Raw genomic sequence first — 23,917 nt, 5'->3', positions numbered from 1 at the left:
CTCACATGTTGCCTAAGATTTGAAAAGCTTTGCAGATATTCCCATTTGTATGTTTTTTTCTAGGGTTAATTTTCATGTGTTAGAAAGTAGACAAGACAAAGGCTGTCCCATATATTCACAGGGTTTCTCCCCAGTGTGCACCCTCATGTGAATACTAAGAACCGAGGAACAGATAAAAGGCTTTCCCTCATTTCTTACATTTATGAGGTTTCTGCTCAGTGTGAGTTCGTCCATGCACTGTAAGGATGGAGGAATAAAGGCTTTCCCACATTCCTTACATTCATAGGGTTTCTCCCCCGTGTGTGTTCTCAGGTGAGTCCTAAGAACTGAGGCATAAATAAAGGCTTTCCCGCATTTCTTACATTCATGAGGTTTCTCCCCACTGTGAGTCCGTCCATGCACTGTAAGGTGGGAAGAACTAATAAAGGCTTTCCAACATTCCTTACATTCATAGGGTTTCTCACCCATGTGTGTCCTCATGTGAGTCCTAAGAGATGAGGCATCAATAAAGGCTTTTCCACATTTCTTACATTCATAAGGCTTCTTCCCAGTGTGAGTCCGTCCATGCACTATAAGGTAGAATGAGTAAAGGCTTTCCCACACTCCTTATATTTATAAGGATTCTCTCCACTGTGTGTTCTCATGTGTGCAGTGAAGGATGAGGGATGACTAAAGGCCTTCCCACATTTCTTACATTCATATTTTGTCTTGACAGTATGATCTCTCACATGTGATTTGAACAATGAGGGATAGTTAAAGGCTGTTCCACACTCCTTACATTCATAGGGCTTCTCTCTACTTTGATTTTTCACATGCATATTAAGGGAAGTGAGGAGAGAGAAGGCTTTCCCACAGTCCTTACATTTATAGGGTTTCTCTCTGGTATGTGTTCTGACATGTACAGTGAGTTTCGAGGCCTCACTGAAGGCCTTCCCACACTCCTTATTCTCAAAAGACTTCTCTCCAATATGGATTCTTAAATGTATTATGAGGTGAGAGGAAGAACTGAACTCCTTCCCACATTCCTTGCATTCGTAAGGCTTATCTCCACTGTGAATTCTTTTGTGCTCTGTGAGGGATGAAGAACACCTGAGGGTTTTGCCACATTGCTCACATTCACAGTTTGTCTGTCCAGGGTGAAGCTTCATATGCGCCCTGAAGAATGAAGAACAGCCGAAGGCTCTGGTACACTGCTGACATTCGTAGGGTTTGTCTTCCAGGGGGGTTTTCATATGCTTCCTGAAACAGGAGAGGGAATGGAAAGCCTTCCCACACTCCCTGCACTGGTAGGGTTTGCTTCCCATGTGTGAACTGACGTGGGTCTTCAGGGAAACATGATCCGTGAAGACCTTTTTACATTCACGGCACTCATAGGATTGTACCTCAGCAGTTCTCTGGAGTACGTTAAGTTTTGAAATTTGGCATAAGTTTTTTCCATGCTGGTTTTCTTGGTTACATTCATAGATGTTCTCCACCACATGATTTCTTTTAAAAATAAAAAGCACAATATTAGCAATAATTACATTTTTACCATTAACAGTACATGTTTTGCACCCTCTGGGGTTCTAAGCTGAAACTCCTCACGGAGAGATCTACAATAACTAGTATTTATCAGAGTTGGTTTCTTTTTTTAAAATTCTTTTCCAAGTAAGAGAACAGGAATAGACAGAATCATGCATTCGCCCTGAATGAGATTCACCAGGCAACCCCCATCTGTGGCTGATGCATTGCCCATCAGGAGCCATGTTCACAACTGAGCTATTTTTAGCACCTGAGGCAGAGGCGTCACAGAGTCACATCACTTCCCAGGGTTGATGCACTCAAACCAATGGAGTCATAGCTACAGGAGTCTGAGATAGATAGACAAAGAGAGGGAAAGAGAGAGAGGGAGTGATGGAGAAGCCAATCGTTGCTCTCCTGTGTGCCTTTACTGGAAATTACACGTTGGACATCCACACACCAGGCCAACGCTCTATCACAGCACCAACAGGCCAGGGATTTTTTTTCTTTTCTTTAATTAAATTTAATGAGGTGACACTGATCAATAGACACATAGATTTCACTGAACATCTCTATAGCATTTTAACTGTTAATTGCATTATGTATCAGTGAGTTTTTGACTTATGGAATTTTTCTAATAACTGCTTACAACTAAATTATATTAAACATTGAAGATCACATTCTCATTTGTAGAAGGAAATATCTAGTAAAAATTCTTTATGAAATCACAACTTTTAAATCTGTGTTCTTAATATTTTGTGACATTTTAAGACGCTCTTCTGCGGTACTTCTTACCTTTATATGAATGAAACTCACCTTAAATATCTCTCATGGTTTTTGTTCTTACAGTCAATACCATGGTATTCCCACTTTTTGTATAAAATAGATGACTGTACATTGTTCCTCTTCAATCTTACTATTTCCTGTTCATTGAATACTGTTTCTTCATAAATATCTTGTGAAGTGACTAATTCATTAGTCTTAAGTTGAATGTCAAAAACTGAAACGAATGGTAAAGGCACATTTGAAGAAAGGGCTTTTGCAGTGTGGCTATTTCAAGACTCTGCTATCAAGCACAGGGTCAAATGATAATCAACTGAATGAGAAATAATTCCATGAAGATTTTGATGGGATGATAAAAACAACAAGGTATTACTGGGAGAACAACACAAATAGGAACAGGTTCTCGCCAGTTGGCTCAGCAGTAGAGCATTGGGCCAGCATATGGAAGTCCCGGGTTCGATTCCCAGCCAAGGCACAAACAAGAAGCACCCATTTGCTTCTCTACCTTTCCCCTTTCTCTCTAACTCTCTCTTCCCCTCCCACAGCCAAGGCTCCATTGGAGCAAAGTTGGCCTGGGCACTGAGGATGGCTCCATGGCCTTCACCTCAGATGCTAGAATGCCTATGATTGCATTGGAGCAACGCCCCAGACAGACCGAGCATGACCCCTGGTGGGCATGCCAGGTGGATCCCAGACAGGCGCATGCGGGAGTCTGTCTGTCTGCCTTTCCACCACATCTCACTTTGAAAAAATACAAGAAAGAGGAACAGGGTAAAATATACATGACCAAATAACAACTTACAAAAAGGAAACAAGGAAAGTCTTTTCAAAAATAAGGAAGACTGTTAATAAAAAGTCAAACAGTAATCAATGGTGTATGGGGAAAATCTTATCTCAGACAAAATAGCTGTTCGGCTTTCACTTGATTTTTCCAAATGAATACCATCAACCTAGACAGTTTCTCGCAAGAACTCTTGCCTTCCTGGCGCTCCCCCTGGACAGGCCCTCTCTTTGGCATCTGCAGGTCCTCCTCCTGCTTCCACTGGAAGATTAGCCAGGGTGTATGCAGTGCGTACCCTGTTAAACAGAAAGGCACGTCACATGCAGGAAAACAATGAGGAACCACATACATTTCCAGGAGACAAGGCTGACACTTTGGTCTTCTGATTCTGCAAACTTAGCGCCAAGTGTGACTTTAATTGCAACAAAATGTTTAATAGAAATATGTTTACGGAAGAGAAGTAGCAACAAAGCCTCTGATGTCTAAAACTGATCTGAACCCTGGCCGGATTGCTCAGCTGGTTAGACCATACACCCAAAGCACAGAGGTTGCAAGTTCGATTCCTGGTCACGGCACATATAGGAATAGATCGATGTTCCTGCCTCTATCTCTCTCTCTATTCTATTCTTGCTAAAGTCAATAAGTAAAAATTAAAAACTGATCTGACATTCATATCTAATGCTCAGTATTACTAGACTGGTCAATACTTATAGCCAGGACATTTACTACTCCTGCTGATCATGAGTAATCTCACAGAATATCAATGTTACACAAGGTTACTCTGAGACCTGGTACAGTGAAAAACAAGGAAAAGGTCCACCCACATGGCTGGACAGTCATTCTATTTAGAATTTATACAAAGAAGTTTGAAACATGCCCACACAAACCCTGCACACACATTTATAGCAGCTTTATTCAAAATTTCCTAAATTTGGCAGCAGAAAAGATGTCCTTCTATAGGTGAATAAATGAATAAAAATCTAGAAAATTGAATAAAAGGTATGAAAGAACTTTAAATGTGTTACTAACTAAATGAAACCAATGTGAAAAGGATACATACAGTAAGACTTCAAATACATGACTTTCTCAAAAAGAAAACGATGGACACAGTAAAAAGAGCAATAGTTGCCAGGGGATACAAGGGAAGGAGGGATGAGTCAGCCAGACAAAGAGGACTTTTAGGACAGTGAAACTATCTGCATGATATTACAGCAGTGGGTGTACGTCATCGCATATTTGTTCAAACAACAAAGGTACAACACCAAGAGTGAAGCCTAATGGAAGCTATGGACTCTAGGTGATGATCATGTGTCAGTGCAGGCTCATCTACTGTGACAAATGCAGGACTCTGGTGGTGTGTGCTGACAGTGGGGAGGCTGTGCACGGGGCGGTAAGGGGTATATGGTAAATCTCTGTATCTTCCATTCAGTTTTACTGTGAACCTAGAAATACTCTAAAAATAAACATATTTGTTCAAAATTTTATGTCTACCTAGAATCTCAAAATGTTGCTTTACTTGGAAATAGGGTCATTGTAGATGTCATCAAGTTAAGAGGAAGTTACACTGGATTAGGGTGGGCCCTAAATCCAATGACTACTGTCCTCCAAAGAGGGAGAGACTTAGAGACAGAGAGAAGTCTGTGTGAAGATGGAGGCAGATTTAGAGAAATGCAGCTGCAAGTCAAGAATACCAGGACTGCTGGCCACCACCAGAGCTGGGAAGAGACAGGCAGGATGTTTTCCAAAGAGCTTCAGGAGCATGGCCCTGCTACCACCTTGGTTTCAGACTTCAAAAAGTTTCTTTTGTATTTGGTCACAGTTTGCAGTACCTTGTTACAAAAGGCCTCAGAAACGAATACAGCTTGATCCACAGATCCATCCTCCAATCACTCAACCCAAGTTCAAATCCTGTAAAATGTACCAACACCCTCTGACTGTGACCCACCACAGCTCCCTGTGTCATGTGTTTTTCTCACTAGACTGAGTAATAAACCCAACTTCTTTAACTTTTATGTTTTCCTGGTGCTCCTTTGGTAAAGGGCATTGAAGTCAGCAAAATTCTCAAGAGGTCCAAACCATAAGCCGCACTGTGTCCCACAGTGCCCACTGAAGTCTATGCCCACACTTTCAACCCTCAATAAGCCTTTAGCCTTTCAATCAAAATAAAAAGGCAGTTCAACACAGAGATGTTTATTTTCATGGTCAAGCATCTACACTATACATTTCTTGGGGTTCCTGACTGTGTCTGTCATATTAACCAATATATTCTTATTCCTCAGCCCAAATCCAAAAATAAGGAATAAGGTCAATTTGTCAAATTTCTTTTCTAAACAACTGAACCTAGGAATGTTGCCTTTCTTACCTAGGGAGGCCAGGTTCTGGAAGGTCTCCAGAATCACATCTCTGTAGAGGCTCCTCTGAGTGAGATCCAGCAAAGCCCACTCCTCCTGGCTGAAGTCTACAGCCACATCCTCAAAGACCACTGGGTTCTGAAACATCCCACACATTTTTTTCAGAATGGTACCAATCCTGAGTTCAGACGACACTGACAATACTGGGCACAGTGATTCCATTTACAGGACGTTTGAAGATTGTATGATCTCCTAACATCAACCCTGGGACTCAGCCATCAGATCTCTTTCTCCTTCCCCACACATGCTCCTGACTGATCAAGCCCTGTATCACAGACATCACAACACTCCTAAGAAACACAATTACTATCTCCACAATGTGGTGGTCAGCAATTCCAGTCTTATCATGATCCAGAGCAGTCAGGATCCAGAGCAGTCTAGAGCATATAGGACAAATTAGAGAAAACTATATAAATGAAACACAACAGGTCCTCAAATGTCTTCTTTTTGTTACAATGTTAATGAGATGTTGTGGGAATTTTAGTCTTCTTTATATCAATTAGTCTATGGTGAAATTGGCTTCATTATCTGCTGTTTTTCTTAAAGATACAGAACCTATCAACAATGTTAAGTAAGGACTTAGTTGTAATTTCTACCCTGACACCAACAATTCCTTGTTCCAGAAACAATTATACCTTCTTCCTTCTCAATCACTGCAGTGATTAGTGCAACATGAAATACTGGGTCAAATCTGGATGAGGTTATAATGAATAAAAACACAATGTGGAATGCACAAGAATCAATTCACAATGGAATAAACACTTAAATATTAGACTTGAAACCCTATTATTCCAAGAAGAAAACATAGGCACTAAAATCTTGGGTATTTCTTATAGCAGTATATTTTCTGATCTATATTTTTGACCAAGAAAACAATTTAAAAATAGGACCACATCAATTAAAAAGTTTTTCACAGCAAAGAAACCATCAACAAAATGAAAAGGCAACCCACTGAATGAGAGAACATTTTTGCCAATACTTTTGATATGGAATTACTATGCAAAAATTACAGAAAACTTATAAAACACAATATAAAAAAATAAGACATATAATCCAGCCCTAGCCAGGTGGCTCAGTGGATAAAGAGTCAATGTGGAGTGCCAGAATATCATGAATTCGACCCTAAGTCTGGGCACATACGACAAGCAATGAATGAGTACACAACGAAATGGAAAAACTAAGTGACATACTTCCTATGTGGACTAACACAGAAGCAGGTTGCAGATCCCTGCTCTAAACAATCAAATCGATGTGAAATAGGAATATCCTCTTCGGAAATTATTAGCTCTTACCAACCTGTGTCATGTTTTCCTGGAACTTGGCAGCGGTATTTTCCTCACCCATGTTCCCTTCATGAAGAAAGACAGAATGTTGAGAAGTTACAGCTGAGGCAGGAGAGTCATGATCCTCTAGGTCTCCCCACAATTTGCACAATCATGAGCCTGGATGCTGCAGCACACTATAAGGGACCAATCTCCTCAAACACTGCCAACTCCACCCCCAACAATACCCTCACATGCACACACACAAGCCCAAGAAACAGAAGCAAACACACACTGCTCCTGTAAGAAGGTGGAGTAATCTTACTTCATCTAGAACTAGAAAACTAGTATCTGGTTCTTGTTGAGTTTTTTCTAATTTTTTTAAGAGTCCCATTTTGCATGTTAAGTTCACTGTAGTCTAAAAGTTTAACTGACAGTTTGTCCATAATATTGAGAAGCAGAAAAAGTATCAGGCAATACCTTCAACCTTCAGAATATACTGAGAATACACAGTCTAAAGCCCAAGAAAGCACTGACTTATATACCACTTGGGTGCTCCATTCCCAATATTACTTACTTCTGCACTCCTTGGCAGACTAACACATATTACTGCTCAGCCCTTGATCAATGGGCTCCCCCCATGGGCTGCAGGGTCCCTGAAACCTGGTTTTTGAAAAAGTGCAACAACTGCCTAAATTCCACACATAGGAAGCAGAGAAGACTGCCATGGTGTAATTCTGCTGCAAAAGTTTACCTGTACAGAAGCAGCAACAGAAGAATACTTAAGTTGGCAATGTGGGTCATCTGATAGTAATACATACAAATTTCAAATAATGAAAACATAACTGTTCTTCCACTGCATTGGATCAAGTATGTATTTTAAAGCCAATAAAAACGTAATATTCTTTACTATATTAATAACATGTTCCATTTGAGCAACCATGATGTGAGAATGACTGTGAAGAGATAGATGCCCATACTTTTGGAAACAAATTACTTACTTTTCATAGGAACTCTGCAAATCAAATTATTACTAATAATTAATACATACTCAGGAATATTACAATTAACTACACACTCAATGTTTCCCAATTAGAGAGCCACTCTGTCAGGTGTGTATGCAGGTCTATTTATCTTCAAAGCTGAAATGCCCAGTGAGTATATTTCTGAACATACACTTATAATTCCAAAGCTAGTGAGGACCTTATTCCCTAACATTACCAGGGTCTGTCCTAGAACTTTCTTGGGCACATTATGCAGAATAGACAAATGAGGTTTTCTATTCAAATGCTTTATCTTTGAATACCTTCTCCTGACTAAGAACTATGTCTAGAACAAGGTAGCTTCCCTTAAGGCCCCTACCTCCTGCTCCTTCATTTCATATTCACTTAGGTAACATCTCCCTGATCCTACCACATGCAGTCACAGGGCATACAGCACTAAAGAAAACAGAAGAACCCTGAAACACATGGACTTCATCATATCTTGAAGGAAGGCAGTAAATTAACAAACTATCAGGTGGTTGCAGATGCTATATATAGTGAAGCACATTATAGGGATAAGGAGCACACATATTTTACTTTAGTGAGTCAGAATTACTCAAATGGCAGGACAGAGCAGAAAATTAAAATAACTGTTTCAGATAGCACTGGAAATCCACAGCCGGAATTGTATCCATATATTTATAGACCTATAATAAATATCATCAAATCCCAGAGAAGAAAAAATCAGTAAAAATGGGCTCACCACAGAAGGTTGGGGAAAGAATGGTATAAATGGTTAGAAAGAAAAGTGAAAATAAGGCACAATTAATGATACTTTAAAACTAATATAGAAAATCAGAAAAGCCAGCAATGTGTCCTTTGAAAACTAATGAAGTCGATAAATCTGCAGCAATTTTCTTTAGGAACAGAGCCCAGACAAAAGGAGGTATGAATTAATTATAATTACACATGTTACAGAAAGACTACAACAAAAAAAGTTAAGGGAATAGATATGGAAATGTACAAGTAATGAACTAATTTTGAGAGAGAGATATACAACTTTCCAGCAATGATCTAAAACAGCGGTTCTTAACCTGTGGGTCGCGACCCTGGAGGGGTCGCCTAAAGCCATCGGAAAATACATAATGCATATCAGGTATTTACATTCCGAATCATAACTGTAGCAAAATTACAGTTATGAAGTAGCTACCAAAATTATTTTTTGGTTTGGGGTCACTGCAACATGAGGAACTGTATTGCGGGGTCACGGCACTAGAAAGGTTGAGAACCACTGATCTAAAATAAACACAACACTTGATTATATCCAGTCATTAAAGAAAAAAAATATTCAGCACTTTAAAACATACCCACAAACGAAACAGAAGTTACAAATTGATTAACCAGCTGGCTCACCAAATAAAAAAATTTTCAACATTCCATTATAAGGGGCAAAAACAGTGTTTTCCCCGAGGATTTTCAAAACCAGAGAAGCACAATTAAAAAAAAATTCATATAGATTAGTGCAAATAATATATTAGTGCAGTCGACAAATGAATAATAAAGATATTAATCACAAACCTCGTTCATTTTGTCCTAAAAAAAAAAATGTGGTTGAAAATGGAATCATCAATATAATTCACTTTTAACAGAAAAAGATCATATCACTTATCCTCTTATATACAAAGTAGTGACTGATCTATAATAATGTTCATTGGTAATAACAATTTAACCCACCATAACTAGAAGGGAATACGTTTTACTAGAAAAAAAATGTACAATCACATACAATAAACATAGTATTTAATGGTAAAATGGTAGAATAATTCCCTCTGGGATCAGGAACAAGGCAAGGATATAAATTCTATGCTATTCAACATGAACTGGATGCAGGTCCTGGCAACTGCACTAAAGAAACACAAGGTACAAGGTAAAAAACAAACAAACAAAAAACAGCTAAAACTGGCAGATGATCACACTTTATGTGTGAAATCCAAAAAAGATCTACACACAAATGATTACAATGGATAGCTGTATTCGGAGAAAACTGTTACAAATACACTTAATAAATAATTAGTTCACTTGTATGCATCTGTAGCATTGACACAAGAGGAATAAAGAGACACTATACATTAAACAAAGCAGCAGAAAATAATACTATCAATACCCATAACAGAGATCTTCAAGGGATAAATAAAACCTGAATACTCAGGCAAGGCATAGTAAGTGGCCCTTGTGTTTATAAGAAATGAGATCAGTTTACCTGCTACTTGGAAGAAATACTCTAGGCCAGTGGTCCCCAACCCCCAGGCCGCAGACCAGTACTGGTCCGTGGGCCATTTGGTAGCGGTCCACAGAGAAAAAGAATAAATAACTTACATTATTTCTGATTTATCTTTATTATATGTGGCTTAAGTGTGTTTGTCGCTGATAGCTTATTGGTTGCTTGCGTAACTGTACTAGCCAATGGAGTGAAGTTGCCACAGCATTCAAATAGTCCCGCCTTCTGGCATGCCACCTCACAAATTGAGGTTAAAGATTGGAGCAATTATTATGCTGTTAAGAAATCTTAACACCAGAAGGGGTCTTTGCAATGGTACAAGACTAGAGGTTCTCCAACCGAAAAATAATGTTATAATAGCTAAGTCTTTGACTGGCTCCTCTAAAGGTGAAATACATGTCATTCCAAGAATTGATTTGGCTCCATCTCAAACAGGGTTGCCGTTTTAATTGAGACGTAGACAATTTCCTGTAAAACTTGCCTTTGCTATGACCATCAATAAGTCTCACGGCCAAACGCTTAAGCGTGTTGGCATTTTTTTACCTGAGCCTGCATTTGGACATGGTCAACTTTATGTTGCCTGTTCAAGAGTTAGTGAAAGAACGGACGTAAAATTAAAAATAATTGATGGTCCTCTGCAAGGCGAGCTTAAAAATGATGGAAAGATCTACACAAGAAATGTTGTGTACAAAGAGATCTTTGACATGTGAATTACCATTTTATTATTTAAATCACCTTTATTTATTGAGCTAGCAGTGGCTCTTAAGAAATGTACCGCCAGTGGTTTCCTTCATTGCACTCTACTTTAAGCAATTAAGCAAGTAGAAGGGGGAAACCCCATGGGGCAGTAAGCAAAGGGGCGTCCTCGCCGCCTGCCCTGGGTAATTCAGTTTGAATTAGCAGACACCTTTGCACAAATCATTTTAATTACAATTTATAATATCTAGAACAGTGGTCATTTCGTATGACTGCCGGGCTTTCTAGTTTATATTTAAGTCTGAATGATGTTTTATTTTTTAAAAGTGACCAGATTCCCTCTGTTACATCCATCTAAGACTCACTCTTGATGCTTGTCTTGGTCACATGATATATTTATCCGTCCCACCCTAAAGGCCAGTCCGTGAAAATATTTTCTGACATTAAGCCAGTCTGTAGCCCAAAAAAGGTTGGGGACCACTGCTCTCGGCTCATCCACAGTAACATGAGATGGGGCCAATGGCCCTGGGCACCTTTAGTCTTTAAGTCCCAGCATTCTGGGCAAGGTCAGGTCACAGGTGGCTGGAGCAGGGCTGGAAGAGACTGAACCCTCCCTTAGAGGAAACGAGGGGACAGCTTATCTTCTAGCGTCCTCTTTTCCCACAGCAAATGGTTGACTCAGTTCTCACTAATTGTCTTCCTAGAACATGACTAAATGTGCAAACACAAACAGACATTTCTGGAAGCCCGCTTTCCAGAGTACAACCAAATGCATCCCAGATAAGCCTAAGGCAGGACCCAAAACTTTCCTCTGACGTCTCGGTCTTGGAGAGCCACTGAGAGAGTGTGACCATGTCTGGTCCTTTATGCAGTAGTTTCAGACAGACAGACTAGTTCCAAACAGCAAAGCAGAAGATTGGCCCTACCTACACAGCTCCAGAGTCCTAAATCAGCAAAGCCAAAGATTTGCCCTACCTACATCCTAGTCCCAAACAGATTGACCAGTATTAGTCCAAAACAGAATTCAGTAAAGCAAAAGAGTTGCTTTACCTACCTCCTTGTGTTATAAAGTACCGTATCCCCAAATGTTGTAAAGTACTGTACCTCACTTCCATGGGTTTATGTAGAAACACCAAGTCCAGATGAATTTTGAAGGGTTTTATTAAAAGGAGATTTATTAATATGCCAGCCACATATGACTGACACAGGGCATAGCAGACCCAAATCGTGCAGCCCCAAATATATCACAGAGGCTGGTTATATACCCTTTGACCACATACAGGTTGGGGGAGGGGCATGACAGCATGACACAGTCATTAACAAGATTATAACATTTGTCTAGGGCAGGAGTAGTCAACCTTTTTATACTTACCGCCCACTTTTGTATCTCTGTTAGTAGTAAAATTTTCTAACCACCCACCAGTTCCATAGTCATGGTGATTTATAAAGTAGGGAAGTAACTTTACTGTATAAAATTTATAAAGCAGAGTTACAACAAGTTAAAGCATATAATAATAATTACTTACCAAGTACTTTATGTCAGATTTTGCTAAGTTTGGCAGATTAAATCTTTATAAAACAACTTACTATAGTTAAATCTATCTTTTTATTTATACTTTGGTTGCTCCACTACTGCCCACCATGAAAGCTGGAATGCCCACAGGTGGGCGGTAGGGACCAGGTTGACTACCACTGGTCTAGGGGATTTAAAAAACGTTAAAACTTTCAAGGTAATACAATCAAAGACACTCACAAATCTTTTAGTATATATCTCTCCTCCTTTGCCTAGAGGTACACGTTAATCTCAGGATTCCAGGAAGGGAAGGAGAGTTAAAAATCAGTGTAGGGTGATATGTAAATTTTGTCTCTTATTGAAAGGGAAAGGAAGTTCTTCAGATAACCTTAATCCGTTCAGAGAACTAAAACCAAATGACCCAGTTGTTCTTGTAAGTCAGGAGATTTCTATATCCTTTTCTCTCCATTTTCCAAAGAAAGGACAGGACAGAAAGCCTGACTTCCTCTTTAAAATGGCATTACCAATACTAAGTTTTACAGTTCTCTGGGACCGTACCACATTCCCCACTGGTTTTATATTGAGTCAAATCCTTGACTCATTTTAACAAGGTGCATGAGACAATTCTTAATCTTAATTTTTATAGATTTTCTTAATTATTCAGAAATAACTGGCTTTTATAATAATATACTTTCTTCTTTCTCTTTTAAAAAGTACTGCTGTACCCTACACCTTTTATTATTATAAAATTCCTTTTAGTCAGAACTCTTAAAAAACTTAACCTTTAATGATAAGCAAGCTGGCTTTTCTTTTACCCCAGATCCCCTTTTTCCTCAGTGTGATTAAAAGGGAGTCCTTAGTGAGTTTATTTATGCATTAATTGTACATAGACCAACCAGCTTCCGGTTTGTGGCTGGAGCAGGGCATGCCGTCCTTCTTAGGGCTAACTTACAAGGGTTGGTAGGGTCAGTCTCCACTGTCCACGAAGGTGTCTCTGCTGGGACTGCAGGTTTCAGCTGGTTATGGTGGACCCAGGCGGGCATGCCTTCTACCTTGGCAGCAGTGGGAGTGGTCAGGATCAGTGTGGGGACCTGTCCACATGGGAGTCAGTCTTTAGGTGATGTACTTCTTTATTTGGACTGAGTCCCCAGGCTGAAAAGGATGTACCAGATCTCCTGGCATTGCTGGAAGCACCTCTCAGACAGTCTTTTAAACAGCCTGCTGAGTAATCTGCAGACCCTGCAAGTACTTAAGGAAGGAGTGGTTACTTTTCCTTTATTATTTGATTCATGCATTCCACTTGCCCTGAACCCTTGGGGCCTGTGGGCACAATGTAACTTCAAATAAGTTTGTAATTAATATTGGGTTCCTTTCCTATTAGCTGTGAGATTTTGGACATAAATGCAGGCCTAACATTAGAATTATCAAGCTAAATGTGGAAAGAATTCCACACAGCAACTTCCTAACAACTGTCACTGTGGCCTCACTTCCAGTAGGAAAAGCTTCTATTTATTTGTCAATTACTAAATTAAAGTCTATTTCTAAATGTTTACATGGAAAAGTTCCTCTTTCCCTGTTTCTTTTCTTTTCACAATTTCCTTACTTTGTTTAGTATTTACCTGGACATAAACTAAACACTCAGATATTATGCTTTTTGTAATGGATTCTAAGTCTGGCTTTTCTAATTATCCCTATCCTGTTAGCAAAATCTTTTTCTAATTTGTTTCAAAAAAACCTTTGGCAATAAGGATTCTAGTAAAAGTTAGTAAAATTTTCTAGAAACCCCACTGGTTTTAGGTAGCATCTTCAGCTGTTTGGTTGTTCCTGAACCTCTAGGGAGTCTCCCTTCTTTTGGTGTCCTGGTTAGTGGATAAAATCCACTATTTCAGGGGAGCAGCCTCCTGCATTTTAAGGGTGAGGTTTTGAGCCTCACTTTTGTTAGTTTTTATGCTTTTTATTTATGGCTCCCCATCAACTGTGCCTGTCTTAGGTTGTTCCTTCTTTCAGGAATCTTACCCATCATTGACTAACCAGTCATCTTTGGGGGCCAGGCAAAGCTACCTGATTGAAGAAGAAGCAATGTCCCTTCCAAAATGCTTAGTTTTATTCACTTATTTACTTTTAGCAGCTGATGATATAACCCTTTTTGTAATTTACAATACATTTTTTAATTTCTAGAGCTGATTGCTATGTAAAGGCTAAGTTGACTGCCTTAGTATCTTTTCTGATTCTGGTTAACAGAAACTGAGGGAAAATGTCTAAATTTTCCTCACTTGCTTGGGAGCTAGAATCTTACATAAGCTAGGCAATTAGAAATATTTTCTTGAGATGGTCTCAATTGTATTACAGATTCTAACAGTTCTGCTAGGGCTTGAGGCTTCCCTGACAAAGGGAATTCTGAGTTTTCTAATTCTATAGGTCACTTGGGAAAAAGGATTTAAACAATTTCCTATTATGTTTGTGTCTCAAACTCTAAAGATTTAGTTACAATTACAAACTGAAATGACCAATATTCCATAACTAATCAATAGTAATATTTTTAATCTAGGTTTAATGACCTAACATTGAACAATACTGCTCCAAAAATGTTAATAAACTAAATATTACATAAAAAGACATTATTAATAACCAATATATATTCCCTAATACCCAAACCAAGATTTCAACATCACAGGCTATGAAACAGTAAATAAAAAGGAGAATTAACAGAAGGCTTTTGAAATAACATATACAGTAGTACTTTGAGATACAAACAGACCAACATACAAATTTTTTAAGATACAAGTTTGCGACTCAGTCCATATTTTTGTTTGAGATCCGAGCAAAATTTTGAGATACAAGTCATGATTCGGGAAGCTGCTGCTAGTTGGTGTGTTGGTGCACGGGTCCAGTATCGGCAGTTTGATATACAAGTTGACTGACTTACGAGCTCGGTTACAGAACAAATTAAATTCATATCTCAAGGTACCACTGTACATGGAAAACACTTTTTACACAATAAAAGATCCTTGGTACAAAAAGGAAGTCTTTGGATTTGGCAGACTATACAATTTTATATGCCTTAATATTAGTACAATTTTTTTTCCCCATTTTTCTGAAGCTGGAAACAGGGAGGTAGCCAGACAGACTCCTGCATGCGCCTGACCGGGATCCACCCGGCATGCCCACCAGGGGACGATGCTTTGCCCTTCTGGGGCGTCACTCTGTTGTGTCCAGAGCCATTCTAGCACCTGAGACAGAGGCCACAGAGCCATCCCCAGCGCCCGGGCCATCTTTGCTCCAATGGAGCCTCGCTGCCGGAGGGGAAGAGAAAGACAGAGAGGAAGGAGAGGGGGAGGAGTGGAGAAGCAAATGGGCGTCTCTCCTGTGTGCCCTGGCCGGGAATCGAACCCGGGACTCCCACACGCCCGGCTGACGCTCTACCGCTGAGCCAACCGGCCAGGGCCTATTAATACAATTTAGTACAGTTTACAAGAAGAAGATTGCAAACGACTACCCAAATGAATTATTGATTGACTGAGAAAAATAAGGAATGGTAAAAATGCACTCACTATTTTGTAACTACCAAGCTGGCAAAGAGATGCTAACCCTCTTTTTGACCCACTGTGCTTTACACTATTAAGTCAATATAGGGCTCGGGGTGCCTGGAATTCTTGGTGCCCAAGGGGGTACTATTATGGGTCTTCCCATGAATCCTATGCCTCCCACATCAGACAACAATCATGCCACACGAAGGAACTGGGAAGGGTAGGGGAAACTTGGAGGGGACCCAACACCTGCCTCAGCCCCATGAGAGAGAGTTGGAACCCTTCTCCCAGTGCTAGTCTTGTTCACTTTACACTTATTTTCCCTTATATAACTTCCTACACACCAGTGGAGGGCAATAAGCCATTAATCCCAACCCATGGAGGGCCCACATGACCCCTATGTCCTAGGGAGGGGAAGGGGAGAGGCAGCTGGAGGGCTTGTCTCTGATAATCCCATCACCTATAATCCTGTTACTCATGATCCCATTACTCATTCTGGAGTTGCAGTTTATTTCAAGGAATTGATAACCAGCAAGGTCCACACCCATGGTTTGTTAATTTCTAAATCTTTTTACCTGGCCCTGTTTCCTTTTTTTTTCCCTAAGATTTTTCTAAAGCAAAGTTCTAATCTTTTAGTACTATTCCTACCCTGTATTTCCCAAATGGGTAAAAAAACTTCTTTTGGTCCATAGGTGGATATCTAAATATCTGAAACTAGTTTCTATTCTATACTTTCTTCAGTCACCCCATCCTTAGTTGTCCCTGCCACCTTGCTCTGGTGCCCTTCCCCCACCGTTCTGCATATAGCACACCCTGGCCTTACTTTTCACTCTTCTCTCACCCAAACTGCTTACTTGCCAGCCCTCTGCCCCCAGAGGCTGGAGAAACACTTCCCAGAGCACATTCTTCAGCCTTCTCCTTCTATATTTAATGTTTGGGGTGCTGATTTACAAAATTGAAACTGTCTGGGAGAATGCAAAAATTAGCACACCAATAAAAGGCAAGAAGGATAAGACAGATAATTAATTAGTACTCAGAATAAAGAATTTTTGACTATAGAGGTGTCAATCATCACACAAGACAAGAGGTAGGAGCCAACAGAAGTGAAAAATCTCTTCAGGGGAGAAGTCTATCTGAATCCAGGGGTGCATGCAAAAACTTAATTCAGGCCTTAAAAAAACACATTTAAACATTAAACAAAGACTTCACATACACAAATTATAAATCAAGAAATTTAAATAAGCGCACTTTACTTATGCCAATTAAAATCATACTAGAGATTTTCTGACAAACAAGGAGACAAAACAGAACACTTACTATTTAAGCACACAGCTCAATAGACAAAGGAAGGGGTTCCACTTTCAGGGGCTTCTTAGGTGTTCTCCTAACCATGTTCCTGAAATTTAGGCTTAGGCATCAGAGAGTTCTACTTATATATTAATTACTCATCAGATGCCCTCCTAGCCATGTTTCTGGAACTTAGGCTCAGGCACTAGAGATTTTCACTTACATATCAATCACTCAGGGGGTTTAGACAGAAACATTAAAAGCAAAGAACAAGATCTGACAAACACAAAGATGTCTCTGGAAGTCCGAGGCGAGATTGATCAACCTTGTTAACTCAGTCTCCACTGATGCAGTGCGATGCGAAACTGATTAATCCTGGGTAATTTAGTCCCCACTATGTCTTCCTAGAGCACAAACAAATGTCCCCACTAAGGTCTCCCTCTGAGAGCACTACTAGATGTCTCTGGAAGCTCTGGGTAGGATGAAGTCCCCACTAATTGTCTCCCTAGAGAAACAGACATCTCTGAAGGCCCAAAGCAGAACTGACTAACCTGGTTAGCTCAGTTCCCATTAATGCTCTTGTATGGCCAGTGTCCATGGCCACCATCACAGCAGCCTGGCCCATGCAGGTTCGCATTGGATTTGGACAGTCGGTAAAGAAACAATGGAGCCAAGAACTGGTGGACCATCATCTTTAATCCTAGCTTGCACCTGGCAGGCAAGTAAAAACACACACTGGGCTCCAAAACCCACTCATTCAGCACTCACAAAGCTACTGACTTATCCAAGTTTTCCTAGGATCAAAGGTTTCTAACCTCACCAGTCTTATTCACCTCCATTCCTCATCTCCTTCCTTCTCCCTGCACAAACTCTGCACAAACTGGCTTCTCACTCAGCACTCCACCATCTTGGCTGCTTAACCTGGCCTCCTCCACATGGCCTCTCTCTGCTCTCCTCTCTGTTCTCTCTTCTAATGCTAATCTCAGGAACTGAGAGAGTAAGCTCCTGGTCTGCCCCACTTTATAGTGCAGAAATCAAAAGCTTTAATCCAATATACAAAATAGGGAAGTCTCTAATAGAAAGTCACTTATCACCCTGGCCGGTTGGCTCAGCGGTAGAGCATCGGCCTGGCATGCGGAGGACCCGGGTTCGATTCCCGGCCAGGGCACACAGGAGAAGCGCCCATTTGCTTCTCCACCCCTCCACCGTGCTTTCCTCTCTGTCTCTCTCTTCCCCTCCCGCAGCCAAGGCTCCATTGGAGCAAAGATGGCCCGGGCGCTGGGCATGGCATGGCTCTGTGGCCTCTGCCTCAGGCGCTAGAGTGGCTCTGGTCGCAACATGGCGACGCCCAGGATGGGCAGAGCATTGCCCCCTGGTGGGCAGAGCGTCACCCCTGGTGGGCATGCCGGGTGGATCCCAGTCGGGCGCATGCGGGAGTCTGTCTGACTGTCTCTCCCTGTTTCCAGCTTCAGAAAAATGAAAAAAAAAAAAAAAAAAAAAAAGAAAGTCACTTATCTGAGGCATGATGGGATTACACCACCCCACATCAAAAGGGGTGGGAAAGGCTTAGTCCTAAAACCAAGCCCCAGGCTTTAAGGATCTTGCCTGCCCACAGCCCACCCCAACACACATTAATATAATTATGCCCATTCCAAGCATAAGGGCAACTAATATCATCTCCTGGGAACGGGCTTCCACATGGGCAGCACCATTTTTAACAAAGTGAGCGTAATATATTTTATCTACCCAACAGCCCTCCTAGAGTAAAAGAAGATATACCTGGGAGTCCGAGGCAGGACCTAATCTCCACTAATTGTCCTTCCAGAGTGCAACCAAACATCTCCCAGAGGAGCCCAAGGCAGAACCAAGAAACTCCCTACCATCTCGGTCTTGGAGAGCCTACGGCATGAGTATGATTGCATCCAATCCTTATATGGTAGTTCAAATTGACTAGTCCCAAACAAACAGAAAAGCAAGAATTCAGAGGAAAGCTAGAATTTAGTAAAGCAAAAGAGTTGCTTTACCTACCCACTTGATTTCTCTGCCAAATTGTCCAAATTGTTAAATTTGGGAAACAAGGGGTGTGTATCGAAGAACTGTCTGAACCCACAGGAAAATGGGGAGCCCTGAAAACATCTCAGGTGGTGCCTGTTTTCAGAATACACCCTGATTCATCACTTTTTAAAATAATAAATTGGTTTTAAGCATTTTTCAGAGATGAACATTGTATCATCATGAACTCCTGGATTCGACATGCATTTGATATATTTTAATTTATTGCAATTATTATTTATGTTGATTTTCAAATTATCCCATTGTTGGCCAGCAAAAGCCTCCTCAATTTGCCTCCTGAATTCTTCTGAAATCAACCTGGCAATCTCATAGCTGCCTGAAATTTGGCATGAAACATGTTCTATGCTAATCTTATGCACTTTCAGTCCCAGGCTTGGAACTAGCCATTTTTCAAGGGAGTGCCGGTCCTTTTAAGTGAAATAAATAGTATCTAGAGATCACAATCTGGACACTAGGGGTTCTCAATGCTACTATATTTGTCATTGTTTTTAGTCCTTTTTAGTAGGCAGAGTCATTAATTTAATACTTAACATTAAATTCTTTTATAAAACCTAAAGGTTAGGTATCATGCTTACCCATTTATATTTGAGGAAACTGGGCAAGAGGATGTTAGGATACAGCTAACAGGTGTATACAAAGATAGAGCTAATGGTGAAAGAGTGAAGAACTGATTTCAGGAAGTCTGACTCCAGAGCTGGTATATCTGACCATGATGTGCTACTGCCCTGAGCAATTCCACAATTCAACTTCCTATGAATTCATTCTGATTCTATCATTTATCTTTGAAGAACTTGAATGATACCCTAGCAAATAAAATCCCAAGCTTTTTTCTTGGTCTTCAGTCTCCCACTCTCCCATGATCCCAGTTAGTGTGTACTGACTGACAGCATCAAAACAAGGCACATATGTGATACCTGAGGTCAGTTTTAGAAAATGCTGCCTGATCAAATGGAGACTTGTGTGGCTCTGTCACGGGGAGACATATATGCACATGCAGTTGATTTTAAGAGACACTAGGCACAGGGGTCTGCCTCACAGTCATGCAGGGACTCAAGATGAACAGAGCTCCACAATCTTTTGCTGTATCATTTGAAACATGTGGCCTTTTTAGTCATGAATGTGGTAGATATAATGTGTCCACAAATTCTTTGATACTTTCTCTTAAGGAAAGAGAGAAAAAGAAATATTCTAGGAAAAATATATTTCTGTTTTCATTATTTGAAGGTTTAAATGCACCTCTCTGAAGCTAGGATGAAGCATTTCCCCCTATAACAGAACAGTGATAAAGAGAATGAAATAGTCCTAAGCTAATAAATTAAATTAAAATAAAATAATAAAATAAAAATTATTGTATCACCCTCTGAGTTTTAGAGAGAAAGTATCTCTTAATTAGCTAACCCTAATATGCAGACCACCTAATAATTAGGTCCCCAGAAAGGCTGGTGAAGAGACAATAAGGGAAATAGCAAAAAAACCTAAAAAATTATTAACTTTAGAGTAGTGATGGGACTTACAATAATAAATGCAATGTTTGACATAATATATTCAAATAGTAAAACTTTAGTACTTTGGGCCTATCTTTATGTTTGAGAGGAAAAAAACCCCACTTGATTTTAGAAATTGCTTTTTCTCTACCTCACTGGTAATTTCTAAAATAAACACATATAATCTTTTCTGTTTAATGGTCTTTGAACACATGACTGGAGAGAAAGAAAAAGGAAGGGAAGGAAGGATGGAAAGAAGGAAGGCAAAGAAGGAAGGGAGGAAGGAAGGAAGGAAGGAAGGAAGGAAGGAAGGAAGGAAGGAAGGAAGGAAGAAAAGAAGAAAAAGAGGGAGTGGGAGGGAGGGAGGAAAGGAAGGAGGGAGGGAGGGAGGGAAGGAGGGAGGGCAAGTAAACCCTGGCCAGATGGCTTGGTTAGAGCACTGTCCTAATACGCAGAGGTTTCTTGTTCCATCCCTGCTTAGGGCACATAGAGGAACAGATTGATGTTTCTGTCTGTTTCACTCTAAAATCAACAAACAGATTAAGAAAGAGAAAGAAAGAAAGAAAGAAAGAAAGAAAGAAAGAAAGAAAGAAAGAAAGAAAGAAAGAAAGAAAGAAAGAAAGAAGGAAGGAAGGAAGGAAGGAAGGAAGGAAAGAAAGAAAGAAAGAAAGAAAGAAAGAAAGAAAGAAAGAAAGAAAGAAAGAAAGAAAGAAAGAAAGAAACAGGAGGATGACATCAGAGTAATGGCGGGGTAGGAAGCGATACCGATAAATCTCCCCCAAAACTCAACCAGAAAGAGAAAAACTTATCCTTGGAGCGTCCAGATGTTTCGCAATACACCCAAAGGTATGGTCGAGCGAAAAATTGGCTATATAATATATAACCAAACCCTGAAGGAAATAGGGAGTAAGAAATGCTCCGCCTTCCTCACTAACCTAAACAGGGTGGCTTTCTCTGGGAACTGTGAATATAGGAACTGAGGCGGGCAAAGGGGGTGAACAGATCCAGGCCCCGGCACAAACGGCCGAACCAGGCTGGGGCACGGAGATCCAAGCCGAGGAAAAACTGTTCCTGTGGCAACCCGGGCAATACAAGCTAACACTCACGCCAAACCCAGACAAAGAAAGACAAGCGGGGCAGCCATTTACCCGATCTCCTGGTCAGTGCGCACAGATAGTGGGCAAGAGATTTATTCCTAAGCCCCGGGAGTGGGTGCCCGTGTTACCCCACAGAGAGGCAGAGTCAGAGGCCTTTGTGTGGGCTGAAAGCGGAATCTCTGGGCAGCCCCAGCGCCCTGGGAAAGCCGCACACGGGAGGGAGCGAGAACTAATTCCAACGGTGGAACTTTTCCGTGCTGGTGGGGGTTTCACTCAGAGGGAAACGCCGCCAGCCTGATATCCTGGTCTGCGCGTGCAGATAGCGAGAGATTCCTCCGAGTGCCTCGGCAGTGCGCGCCCGTGTTATCGCACAGAAGGGAAGAGTCAGGGGCCTTTGTGTGGGCCAAAGCGGAATCTCGGGCCTCCCTAGCGCCTTGCAAAAGCCGCGCACGGGGACGGAGAGAGAGCCAATTCCAACGCTGGAACTTTTCCATGCGGTTGAGGGTTTCACTCAGAGCATGAGACTGCCGGCTGGATATCCTGGTCTGCATGCGCAGATAGTGAGCGAGAGTTTCCTCCAAGCGCCCCAGGAGTGGGCGCCCGCCTGTGTTACCGGACAGAGTGGCAAAGCCAGAGGTCTTTGAGTGGGTGGAAGCCCCGCCTGATTATGCTAGCAGCTCTGAATGACTGAGCCTTACCCAGAGCCCTGTGCTGAGTGGAAATAGAGTGCGGAGTTGCCAGCTCTTTGAGCCTCTTAGTATCCAGGCAGAGGCAGCAGCAACCCCATAGCTGGATTATCAGGCTACTAATTGAAGAAGGAAAGACTAGGAGAAAGGCTCCAGGAACACGGACTCTCTCACTGTCGGAGCCTATAAATGCTAATGAGCCTCGACTGCCAACGAGACTAAAGCACAATACATGACATCGCCATAGAGACTTATCAACTGCCAACCTCTACCTGAGTGTGCCAAAGGGGCAGAACCCAGGGTACAGAGTCACCGACCAGGAAGAGGGAGAGAAAAGAAAAAGCAAGAAGATAACCTCTCAAAATCAAGAATAATCTGCAGACTTTATAACCTATCCCATTTTATTATATTTGTTCGTTTGTTTCTCTTATCTTCATTCTTGATATTTTTTTCCTCCTCCAATTTGGCCGATTAACTCTCTGCCAGTCTTACTCTCTCCTCTCCTTGAACTACACTACCCATAAGTGTTACATCTCCCATTATCTTTTCTCTACTCTGCCTTTCTCTCTATGAGGGTTGCACTCCAAAACCCTTAACTCTCTCTCTCTCTCTCCTCTTTTTTCTTTTTTTTTTCTGTTAGTGGTTCCCTCTTTTTTTTCTCTCTCTCTCTTTCTTTTCTCCCTCTATATTAGTTTCTTCCTTTCTCCTTTACATCTCCTCTCATTCAAACCTCAATAACAAACAAATGATCTTATCTGGGACTCAAACTTATGTTTGTGGCATTTTGGGGGGTTTTTACTTCACCTTTTTAACTCATTAGCAGTGCTCCCATCCCTGGCTCTCCATTTTATCTAGTTCTTGTTCCACTAAATACAATAGTAATTTTTTAATTTGTCCCCCCATTTTTCTGTTTCCCTCTTATTCCTCTCATCATAATAACTCTTAGTCAACCAGCACCTAAAAGCAAATCATTTTATTCTTGACCCAAATTTTTTCCTTATTTGCTTTTTGTGGGTCCATACTCCCTTCTTTTTTCTTTCTTTCTTTTATTTTATTTTATTTTATTTTATTTTATTTTATTTTATTTTATTTTTTGCCCCTTTATTACTTTTCACCAATCCAGGCCCTCCATTACAGGCATTGTTTGTTATAATTCACAGTTCACCACAAGATTTTCTCAAGAAAGAGGGGAGAGGAGAGGAGAGGAAAAAAGGAGGGGGGGAATAATTTTCTTCTTTTAAAATTTTTATTTTATTTTATTTTTATTTATTTCATTATTAATTTTTTTTTAAAAAAAACAACTCTTTTCGATTTTTGATTTTTTTAACTTTTTATCCTTTATTAAATCTCATTAATACTATCAACAAAACCACCCTCAGATGCCATTAAGGAAGAGAAAATCGAATATCATGGATACAAAAGAAAGAGAGGTAACACAGATAGATGAGGAAAAATCTATGGAGAAAAAAATTTAATATATTGGAAACCTTGGAGCTAAATGACAGAAAATTCAAGATAGAAATCCTAAAAATCCTCCGAGATATACAAGAAAACAC

The 23,917-nt window shown here is 40.6% G+C and overlaps 1 protein-coding gene across 1 annotated transcript in view; it reads right to left on the bottom strand.

The window, feature by feature from the left end:
• The window catches only part of LOC136388291 (zinc finger protein 699-like), a 343,451-nt gene that overhangs the window by 51,243 nt on the left and 268,291 nt on the right, over nt 1–23,917 (bottom strand). The window contains 7 exon segments of the mRNA XM_066360217.1: nt 120–180; nt 262–572; nt 575–1,485; nt 2,317–2,500; nt 3,256–3,360; nt 5,427–5,553; nt 6,772–6,824. Coding sequence (XP_066216314.1) covers nt 120–180; nt 262–572; nt 575–1,485; nt 2,317–2,500; nt 3,256–3,360; nt 5,427–5,553; nt 6,772–6,819 — 1,747 coding nt within the window. The 5' untranslated portion in view covers nt 6,820–6,824.

The sequence above is a fragment of the Saccopteryx leptura genome, chromosome 1 (assembly GCF_036850995.1).
Source record: "Saccopteryx leptura isolate mSacLep1 chromosome 1, mSacLep1_pri_phased_curated, whole genome shotgun sequence".
NCBI classification, from domain to species: Eukaryota; Metazoa; Chordata; class Mammalia; order Chiroptera; family Emballonuridae; genus Saccopteryx; species Saccopteryx leptura.
The sequence above is the reverse complement of the archived record's forward strand: the minus strand, read 5'-3'. Positions and strand labels throughout refer to the sequence as shown.